Source organism: Tinamus guttatus, unplaced genomic scaffold, assembly GCF_059628265.1.
Source record: "Tinamus guttatus ecotype Peru unplaced genomic scaffold, ASM5962826v1 Tinamus_guttatus_pri_ptg000390l, whole genome shotgun sequence".
NCBI classification, from domain to species: domain Eukaryota; kingdom Metazoa; phylum Chordata; class Aves; order Tinamiformes; family Tinamidae; genus Tinamus; species Tinamus guttatus.
Window position 1 is genome coordinate 861996 of NW_028288924.1, and position 11069 is coordinate 873064.

Consider the following 11069-nt stretch of genomic DNA (forward strand, 5'->3'; position numbering starts at 1 on the left):
GGGGCAGGAAGCAGCCCCGCGCCAGGATGGTCCTGCCTTCACAAGACCTCCCACCTCCTGGTTGTTGCTGTTTTTGAAGTGCATGTGGTTTCCAGCCCTTCTTGCCACATCAGCGTCTGTTTGTGCATTTTCAGATGCAAACTCCTTACCTGCCATCAGTATGCAATGAAAAGATTAATGTCAAGCAGTACTGTAACTATGTAAATAAATAGGGAAGGGGGATGACAGAAGCTGTCCTGAGGATGTGCACAAGGTCAAATCTGACACAGCCCCATGAACTAGGAGGCAACTCTCATCATCTAATGCACGCAGGATGGGAAATAAAGAAGGGGAATTGGAGATGTGTGTGTGATTGCAGGGACATGATCTCATTTCACTTACTGAGACATGGTGGGACAGCTCTCCGGACTGCAACGTGGCCATGGATGGCTTTAGGCTTTTCAGGAAGGACAGGCCAGGAAGGTTAGGTGGCCAAGTTGCTCTTTACGTGAGAGAGCAACTGGAAGGTATGGAGCTCAGCATAAGGGAGGGGGAAGCACAAGCCAAGAGCAGGTAAAGATTAATAGGCAGCTGAAAGGGGAGGCACTGTGGTGGGTGTTTCCTACAGGCCACCTGATCAGGAAGAGGAAGTGGATGAGGGCTTCTATAGGGAGCTGCAAGAAGCCTGATGATCCCAGGCCCCGGCCCTCATGGAGGACTTCAACCACCCTGCTCTCTGCTGGAATAATCACACAGCTGGGAACAGACAGTCCAGAAGGTGCCTACAGAACATGGCAGATAACTTCTTGATACAGGTGGTTGATGAGGTAACACAGGGTGGGCGCTGCTAGACCTGATACTAACAAACAGAGATGGTCTAGCTTTAAGTTTTATGTTATTCTGCCAAAAATAGTCACATAAATAACTTGCAAAACCTATTTGTGAAAAGAGTTCATATGTTCCATATGATCAAAATTAAGGATTTCACTTAGCTATTGGCAAGCACTCAGTTCTCACGGTCGAATTTCAGGTCGTCTCCTTAGACACAACGCTTGTGCTCTGAGAGAGGTTGCCCATGCCATAGTGAAGAAAGAAATGGATAAAGACTTGGAACAACTTTGTGAAGATATTAGAGAGTCTTGTGAGAAAAGAGGTATGTATTCCAACCCTAGGGATTTGAAGACTTGCCTCAGTATTTGTAACTAGAAACGTGAGACCAACTGTTTAGCTGTCTGTTCTTCATTGCAAGGCTGCAGCTCTTCACAGGATGTGCCATCTCACTACGAGGTGATGCCACAGCAGCCCTCTGTTTCTGGATGTAATAAACAAGATAACAAGTGTAACGAAAGAATAGAGATGCCAGTGATGCTTGGAGCTTGCAGTACCACTCTCTAATGGCAAGTTGCCTTTTCTTTTTTTTTCTTTTTTCTCCCCTGCCAACAGGCTTTCTGGGTGAAATTGCTAATGCCAGTGATACCCTTCTTGTAACAAGGTTTCTGCCGGTAGAAACTTTGCCAAGGATTTCACACGTATGTTTTGTGCAATATTCTATAAATAGAAAGAAGGGTGGTTTTTTTTGTTGTTTTGTTGAAGGCATGAGGACAAAGACTGTTTAAAACAGTCACAAAACTTTACCTAGAACTTTCTTCATCCTTCAGTAAGTTTCTTGAAATCATCTCTTTTTAACTCTTCCCAACTTGTATTCAGCTTTTGATGTTTACTGGTTTCATAACAGATTTGAAGAAGAGCTTTTCTCCAAAGGCTTTTCTGCTATTCATCTGTATTAGTTCATGTAATGAGACAGTAAGTAACTTTACCTAATAGGCAGAAAATGGGACTACAAGCAAGGCTAAAGTAGTAATTTTCTGGGCATAGAATCTTAAAGTTCAATTTAAAGTCTTCAATTAATTTTAAAATTGACCACATTAACTTGCAACCCTTCCTTTAGACGTACATATGTAGCGAGATTTGACAGTGCTTTCAGTTCTTAGGTTGTTTTACTTGACATACAATGAAGATAAGAATACCAGATTTTAAAGAAGGAGTTGCTTTGGTTATGTTTTCAGATGTGTTTTCTAATATCTTACTGCAGTTCCGTCAACAAGAAAATGCAAAAAGAGCAAGTGCACTTCAAGTGGTGAAACAAAGAGAAGAAAGATTTTGCAGTTCAGTCAAGTGAATAAAACTGGAGAAGACCAAGAGGAAGCAGAGAGTGATGGAGAAGAGTTCCTGGAAAATGGTGTTTCTAGCATGCATCAGACTGAAGGTGAGTTCATAGGAGCTTCTCGTGTGGAAGAAAGCCACAATAGTCTTCCACGACGACAGGCAAATGTCTATGAAAATAAATATGAGACAGAAAACAAGAGATTTTTCTCTGCGACTAAATCTGTCTCTGAAAGGATGAGAGGCCAAGCCCTTCAATATTCAGGGCTAGGAAAGAGAAATGAGACTTTTGATTCCCGAAATACAGAAAGTTTTGAAAGGTAAGCGAAAGGTCTAGCAGACCAGTTAGCTGCATTTTGTTGTTGAGGGGTTTACATCAGCCTCCTTTAATTTCATCCTATTTTTTCTATTTCCGTTTACAAATCATTGTGTTGCTTCCATTAAGATTCTGTCTATGTTACCAAACTCATTTTTCTTAAGCTGCTGTTTTTCTGATTCTGAAATCAGTTTTTGTAATTCTGTCTCCTTGCAAACCAACAATCATTTGCTTTCTTTTATGGCATGTGCATCTTTCTCATAATGAGCAGCTTAGGATAAGAAGCTGTAGCTCAGCCTGTGTAGATTTAATCATAATGTGGCAGAGATGACTTACATCCTACTGCTTGCTTCAGTGGGAGATGTGTTTTCTTAACATTTAACTTCCTTAAGTAGGCACTGCTGTAATGGCAACGTATGACTGTTGCTTTTTTTTCCTCTCAACCCTGGGTTTTTCACCCATCCTGCTTTTTTATCTTGGTTTCTATTTTTTATGGAGGAGAAAGTAGAAGCCAAGTATTTCTCAGTGAACTGCAGAGAAAGTTATCTCACTTGTGGGATAGCTGATGGATAGCCATGTTCCAGAGAAAGAGAAATCATGACTTAAGAAAAGGTTTTCATTCCAGAAACTAACATGCCTCATGAGAGTCCGTCAGAACGTCATGAGAGTCCGGTGGGAATTCCTGAGGAGCCGGATCCCCCCGTTGTGGTGGATTACAGCAAGCTTGGGGTATGTCTGTTTTCAGTTTTCTTTAGAACAAGGTAGGGAACTTTCTCCCCTCACTGCTGTGAGGGAAGCGGAGTTTGCTGGGCAGTTGTGGGCAGTATTTCCACTTGCCTGGTTGCTGTGTGTGGGTCCACTCCGACAGCCTCACTCCACGCACCGCTCCTGGACAGTGTTGGCAGTCAGTTGTGCTGTGATGGGACTGTTTAGCTCCTGAAGACTTAAAGAGCTTTTGCAGAAGGTCTCGTGCTATTTTCAACTTGTGTTGTCTCCATTTGGTTTTCAGCATCTGCTGGATTATGTCACTAAGCGAGCAAGGAGGTTCAACATCTCTTACCTAGAAAAAACAGATGCTCTTCTCAGCCAGTGCATTTACAAGCACTGGAACGATAATGTCAAAGCTAAACTCATTGTGGTAACTCATTTTATATATATTTTCTAATGGTTAGATTATACTATTCTATCATTGTTACACAGTCTGTGTGCACTCTGGCTATCATGCTTACTTAATATTAATTGCTTTAGTGCTTAGTTGTCATGTTATAAGTCTAGCTCATTTCCGACTGGAAGTCATTTATCCATATTGCAAAACCATTGTTATATTTGGCATAATTGTTTGCAGTTTCAGCAGGAAAAAAAAGGATTGGACTTGAAGACAATGGTTCCACCCACCCAACTCCTTCAAAGAAATTAACCTTGGAGACTGTGGATAGCTGTTCTTTGTGTGTCTGTGTCTTTATGTGTCTGTGTGTGTCTGTGTGTGTCTCTCTGTGTGTTTCTCATTGTGTGTGGGTCTGTGTGTGTGTGCCTGTGTGTGTGTGCCTGCGTGTGTGTGTGTGTGTGTGTCTGTGTGTGTGGGTGTGGGTCTGTGTGTGTGGGTGTGGGTCTGTGTGTGCATGTGTTCGTGTGTGTGTGTGTCTGCATGTGTGTGTCTGTGTGTGTGGGTGTCTGTGGGTGTCTGGGTGTGGGTCTGCGTGGGTGTGTCTGCGTGGGTGTGTCTGCGTGGGTGGGTGTCTGTGTGTGTGTCTGCACGCGTGTGTGTCTGTGTCTGTGTGTGTGTCTGCGTGTCTGCGTATGTGTGTGTGTGTCTGTGTGTGTGTCTGGGTGTGGGTCTGTGTGTGTGTGTGTCTGTGTGTGTGTGTCTGTATGGGTGTGTCTGTGTGTGTGTGTCTGTGCGTCTGCGTGTCTGCGTGTGTGGGTGGGTGTGTCTGCGTGGGTGTGTGTGTGTGTGTCTGCGTGTGTGTGTCTGCGTGTGTGCGTGGGTGTGGGTGTGTCTGTGGATGTGTGTGTGTCTGGGTGTGTCTGTGTGGGTGTATGTGTGTGGGTGTGTCTGTGTCTGCGTGTGTGTGTCTGCATGTGTGTCCGTGTCTCTGTGTGTGTGTCTGGGTGTGTCTGTGTGTCTCTCTGTGTGCGTGTCTGTCTCTGTGTCTGTGTCTGTGTGTGTGCGCATCTCTGTGTGTGTGTGTGTGTGTGTGTGTGTGTGTGTGTCTGCGTGTCTGCATATGTATGATCTGCTTTTGTTAAAGGAAATGTTATTCTGAAGGCCTGGACTGGCTTAAGGGTGCCCAGTGCCTGCTTCTGCCTGTGCTTCCAGGACACAAGCACTTGGAAACACAACACTTCCACCATCAAGTTACGAGAACTCCTGGGCCATATTCACACAATAGAGCACAGAAGCACAGCATGGAAAGGAAGAGAACAACTCTAAAAAGAGAAAGTCCTACTGCTCTGTTGGCGCATGTCTCCAGGAAAGCTGCAGCCCTCACGGGAAAGCTGCAGTGGGGAAATGCCTGCTGCGATGCTGTGGGGATGATACTGTCAAGCATGGGGTCTGTCCCCACAAGCTGCTGTCTGAGTCCCCTCCCCTCCACTGTCCCTCCACTTGTAGTGCTGGAGCTCTGTAGGGGGAAGGGACAAGCCCACGATGACACCTGGCAGTCACCCTTGCAGGAGAGGGCTGTGAGATGACACCCTGGCTGTATACAAGGGAGCTGAGCTCTCCTAATGACTCTTCTAACATGAACTGCGATCTCACCTCCTCTGTACTCCTTGCAGCCTGGCTCTGTGCCCCTGAGCTCCCCAGATGTCAGTGCTAGAAGAAGCACTGCATGGGGAAACTCTCCTCATGGCACAGGGGGCATCCTAGGGAGCTCGAGCAGTGGGCTCTGAGGTTCCCCTCTCTCTGTTGGAGAAGGGAGAAGAAGCCTGGCTTTAACATGGTTGGAGCTCCTTGCTCCTCATGCTGTAGATGAGGCCACTCACTGTTGGAGGTCACCAAGGAGGACACCTGAATGTAGACTGTTTGGAGTTTCCCTAAAGGCAATGGTGGAATTCAGCTGTCTAATAGCAGACAGGAAAACCTGACAAAACCTAGGATCTCTATCCATCCCAAAAGGCAAAGTTTTCCTATAGATCCCTCCTTTGTAGTTGTGCTAGAAACTCCAGGCATCTGACACAGTCCTGCTTCAATATCTCTGAATCAGGTGCCTACACTGAATTACATTAGCAATGTGCACTCTCAACATCTTCATGTGTCCAAGCTTCACTACCAGTAGTGGGCACCTAGTGCCATTTCAGATAACTAAGGAAGTTCCGCATCTGGCCCCCATCTGATGCTCTAAAAGAATTTGGGTATCACACTTGTTCCATCAGAGCAATAGATGCTAACTCATGCCTTGGAGCACTTCTGTCCAAGTGTCTCCAGGTAACTGACTCCCACTGTCCAGCTGAGGTGCTTACAGCAGGTGCTTAGACAGCAAGCTCCCATGCAGACATTGGTGTAGTTCAACCTTCAGCTTGGACAAGGGGAATCTTGTGACCTCCATGTTTGTGGAGTTTTGGGAAAGGAACTGAATCCTTCTGCAGTCCATGGGCTTCTAAATAAGTATAAGATGCCCAGATTGACTCATCTGAACCAATATCTAAAACATGGTTAAATGAACTCCGTTCTTGTCCCAGTCTCAGTGTCCTGCCTAGCTAAGAGATGTGATTCGGGGCTTCCACAGTGGGACATTTCCAAATTTCATAGTCATTGTCTGATGAAAGAATTTGTAATGTTGGAATACATTTCACTGCACTCTTTAGTTAAAGGAAGGAGGTGATTATTTTAGTTGATTGCAGTGAACATTTCCCAGGAGGAGGGGCCACAAGGGACAGAGAAATTGGTGAGTTCAGCTGGGTCTCTGCTCCTGAGTAGGGACAGAGGTAGCTGTGGCAGCCAGGCAGCACTGCCCAGAGGCAGCCGAGTGCAGGAGCAGCTCCTGTGCCAAGAGCAGCAGGGCTGTGGGCACTGCCTGCTGCTGCGGACAGCAGAGGAGAGAAGGCAGCGAGAGGGGAATGGCAGTGTGGAGTGGGAGGACAGAGCAGAGCTGTTGTGGGAGCAACCTTCACAGCCCTTGTCACGGTGGGTCCCTGTCTGCAGGGCAGTGTTACTGAGGTTCCTGGAGGGGACTTCTGAACCCAGCCCAGGCCATTACTGATGGGGTTTTTACAGCTCGCTCTCCTGCTTTCTCCTGTGCAGAGCAGGGGGAGATGCTTCCGAGCAGCATTCCTGTCACCCCAACAGTGGGACAGGGCATGCTGCTCTCTTCTGCCAGGGGTGGCTGCAGGGGTGTGAAGCCAGGGTGTGCGCCCAGGTCTGCCCAGCGCTGTAATTCAGAGCAGTGTCCCTGTGTCCAGGGCTGCGCTGTTCCCTGGACAGTGAGCCTTGCCACCTGCACGGGTCAGCGCTCAGCCTGCCCGGGGAGCTCCCCACTGGGCTGTAGGGAGAAGCTCTGAGTGAGAGGAGAACCTCCGGCAGGGCAGGTTCATTCTCCTGCTGAAAGGCTGGAAGGTCAGGGCCGCCCATAGCTGCAGCTCATCATGAGGACATTTTGAGAGTAGACTTTTCCAGAGGACTTTTGCCTGCATGGTGGAAATGGAAATGCTGCAGACGTGTTTAAACAAGGGCTCAGCATCTTCACCACCACCCTGAAGGATGAGTAGTTTTGGAAGTGACTTCACCACTCCTTAGTCTGCAGACAGCACCAGTGTCTCTTTTTCAGGCTCACTGGAGATTCTTTGATCAACTCTGTAGTACCTGCATAGAGGGAGACGTCCCTAGGCAGTTTCCTGCTACTTGGATTTTTCTATGGGACTGAGCTGGAGGGGTCTGTGTAGGGACAGACGGACAGCTCCCAGCAAGGACACCTCCAAAGAGCAGAGAGATGGTTTGAGAGTGAGAGGAAACTGCTGCCAGAAACCTCATGGAAGGCTGGAGTGCAGAAGTTCTCTGCCAGCCCTTGCAGCACAGATGCTTCGCCCTGAGAAAGCGCCCTGTGTCTTTTCTCTGCCACCCAGCAGAGGAACAGGGACTGAGCTGATTGTCCTTCACGAGATGCCACCTTTAAGACACTGGACCCTGTGTTGGGGTGTGGTGTTGGGCTGTGCCCTGCCCTGCGAAGGGTCACAAGTCTTCTGTAGGACATTTACATTGGCTGAATGTCCCCTGCAGAAGCCACAGAGGAACTAAGGAAATGGAAATGGTGCTGGTGGGTGGGAGGGATCTGTTATGTGGGCAGCTGACACTGCATGTCCTTGCCTAAAAGCTGCATGTCCAAATCTCCCTCAGGATGAGCACCAGATTGCAGAGCCCTTCTTCTCATCATCAGAGCCATGCACTTTGTTACAGCCTCTCCATCGCTCTCAGGACATCTGACCGAGAAACAGAGGTGAGCTTGGAGATCTGCACTTTGCAAGTGAACACAGCAAAGTCAGCACAGGCCAGTCTCCTTTATGGCTGAGACTGTTCCTTAGCTGAGAGAGGTGCACATCTAAAGCAGGTGGGAAAGGATGTAGAGACCTGTTGGCTCTGTGCTAGGACACAGAGACAGCATTTGCCTTTCACAACTGAAGCTTCAGACAGGGAGATAAATGAAGATCTTGCCAAGGATAAAAGGGATGTTTATGTGTGAAGGAGGGATATGTGTGTCTGTGTGTGTGTTTGTGAGAAAGGGAAAAGATTTTGCAGTAACTTAACTTCTTACTGTCTTTTCCTTCTTGGACTGTTGCCCATGACATGAAGGAGCAAATGTCCAACAGCAGCTCCTTCAATGAGTTCCTCTTCCTGGCATTCTCAGACACGCGGGAGCTGCAGCTCTTGCACTTCTCGCTCTTCCTGGCCATCTACCTGGCTGCCCTCCTGGCCAACGGCCTCATCATCACAGCTGTAGCCTACGACTACCGCCTCCACACCCCCATGTACTTCTTCCTCCTTAACCTCTCTGTACTCGACCTTGGCTCCATATCCGCCATTGTCCCCAAATCAATGGCCAGTTCTCTGTGGGACAACAGGGCCATTTCCTATCTGGAATGTGCAACCCAGATGTTTGTCTTCTTTCTTTTAATTTCAGCAGAGTATTGTCTCCTCACTGTGATGGCCTATGACCGCTACGTTGCCATCTGCAGACCCCTGCACTATGGGACCCTCCTGGGCAGCAGAGCTTGTGTCAGAATGGCAGCAGCTGCCTGGGCCAGTGGTTTCCTCAATGCTCTCTTGCACACTGGGAACACATTTTCCCTGCCACTCTGCCAAGGCAATGTGGTGGAGCAGTTCTTCTGTGAGATCCCCCAGATCCTCAAGCTCTCCTGCTCAGATTCCTACCGCAGGGAAGTTGGGCTTCTGGTGGTTAGTGCCTGTTTAGTCTTTGGGTGTTTCACTTTCATTGTGTTGTCCTATGTGCAGATCTTCAGAGCTGTGCTGAGGATCCCCTCTGAGCAGGGCCGGCACAAAGCCTTTTCCACGTGTCTCCCGCACCTGGCCGTGGTCTCCCTGTTTCTCAGCACTACACTGTTTGCCTACCTGAAGCCCCCCTCCATCTCCTCCCCATCTCTGGATCTGGTGCTGGCTGTTCTGTACTCGGTGGTGATTCCAGCAGTGAACCCCCTCATCTACAGCATGAGGAACAAGGAGCTCAAGGATGCCATTAGGAAAGTGATTTCATGGACCTTTTTAAGCAGTGGTAATTTTTCCACATCTCTCCACAAATGACTCTTTCTGTATCCTGTAACTGGATTGAACATTGTTTCTTCATCTTATTTTTATTATGGCTTTTACTAGTGATAATAATTGTTATCATGTTCCTACACAACTACGTGTATTCATTCCCCTTTTTACGGTGTCTGCTTTGTCTCACCTGATACCCTAAATTGTGTCGAATGCTGGACAAGGACTGGCTCCCTAACAGTATCTCTGTAATAAAGTAATTTCTACCAGTACAGTGCGTGAAAGCTGGGCTTTTCCTCCAAAGCTGGTGTCAAGAATAGGCACAAGGACTTGCACCCCTCAAGGGCCTGCTGCACAGGATTCTCCAGGGGTTCAGCAACACAGAGCTCAGAATCATGTAATGATCTTTCAGAGACCAAGGGCTGGTTTGGGAATTCACCTATCAGAGTCCAAGGATAGTGGAGACGCTGAATGGTCATGGATTTACACATGCACAGCTCTCCTGCATATTAAGGCACAGTGTCAGATGGCTGTTCTCATGGAGGGGAAGCTGGAGGTGTCAGGAGAGCACAGAGATCCTCCCGGGACAGCATATGCCTGGGATGGACTGTGAGTAGAGCCTCATAAAGGGAGAGGTCCTCAAAGATGGAGTTTCTTAGAGGTAAAGCACTGGGTATTCGCAGGCAAAAGAGGACTCTGCAGTCTCAGGAGAGGCAGTGAGGACTCAACTGTCAGGAAGAAGGGAGAACGGAGAGCCCTCTGGGTCACCATCTATCAAATACCAGGGGCAGGATGTATAGGCACAACTGGACACAACGAGCACCCTTGGAAATGCGCTGCAGTCCAGGTGCCCTGGACTGTGCAGTCATCTGCAGTGCCCAGGAGGGATTAGAGGTCGTGATACCCATTTGGTTGGGTCTGACTCCAACCCATAGCCACAGGGGCAGTGAAATGTCACCTTTAGCCACTTTATTTCCCCCTCTCCACCCTCCATACCCTTCCCAGCTCTGGTTCTCTCTGTACTGTCCATTCTGTACTCAGTGGTGCCTCCAGCACTGAACCCCCTTGTCTACAGCATGAGGAACAAGGAGCTCAAGGAGGCACTGAGGAAACTTCCTCAATGGGTGCAATGTCAGTGCCAAAAACTGTCCTGTGTGCAGTCACGTGTCATTCCCATGTACCTGGCATGAAACATGTGCTCTTCATTTATTTCTTCGTCAATGCTTACTCTTACTTTCCTGATAAAATAATAATAAATAATTATTTAAAATACAATAGAGCAATACAGCAGGAACAAAAGGCTGACTAGGGAAAACACAGGCCTGCTGCTAAACGGGTCAAGAGCCCTGGTGAGAGAGGACACAGAAAAGGCCACCTTTGCCGCAGGCTTTAGTGCTAAGAGTGACCCTCAGGTATCCTAGGCCCTGGAGACCATAGAGAAATGGAGAAAGGAAGACTTTCCCTTGCTGGAGGAGGATCTGAGTAGGGCTCACTTCAGCAAACTGGACATCCACAAAACCATGGGCTCTGAGGGGACTCTCTTGCACTGTTCAGTGCCCACGTCTGACAGAGCTCCATGAACTGGAGAAATCGAGTCCCTCCAGTTACACTGCTTGTACCTCTGGCCCTTGGCAAGTGACCTTCACACATCAGAGACTCTCTGAGCAGCGCCTGATGGATGCAAAAAGGGGCTAACATTGGAATGCTGCATTTATGGCACTGCATCTCACACTGCTTTCATGCCTCCTGATGGTTAGCTTGCTTCCCTTTACCCCTTCTCTGTTTGTCACACTGCACCATTGCATGTGTCACGATCACATCTCAAAGTGCACAAGTGGCAGTTTCTCCTCTGGTGTTATTCCTGTGTTTCACACCTCAGACAACTTCACCTGCCACCTGCATGGT

The 11069-nt window shown here is 48.0% G+C and overlaps 1 protein-coding gene across 1 annotated transcript; it reads left to right on the forward strand.

Annotated features, from left to right (window-relative positions):
* Positions 1-8249: 8249 nt before the first annotated feature.
* Positions 8250-9209, forward strand: LOC148593454 (olfactory receptor 14J1-like). The gene has a single exon (XM_088530927.1). It carries the CDS (start codon positions 8250-8252, stop codon positions 9207-9209), a length of 960 nt encoding a protein of 319 aa, XP_088387053.1.
* Positions 9210-11069: the final 1860 nt, after the last annotated feature.

Excerpts from the sequence above, each read along its gene's own strand:
- LOC148593454 (XM_088530927.1), top strand. The coding sequence starts at position 8,250 with ATGTCCAACAGCAGCTCCTTCAATGAGTTCCTCTTCCTGGCATTCTCA.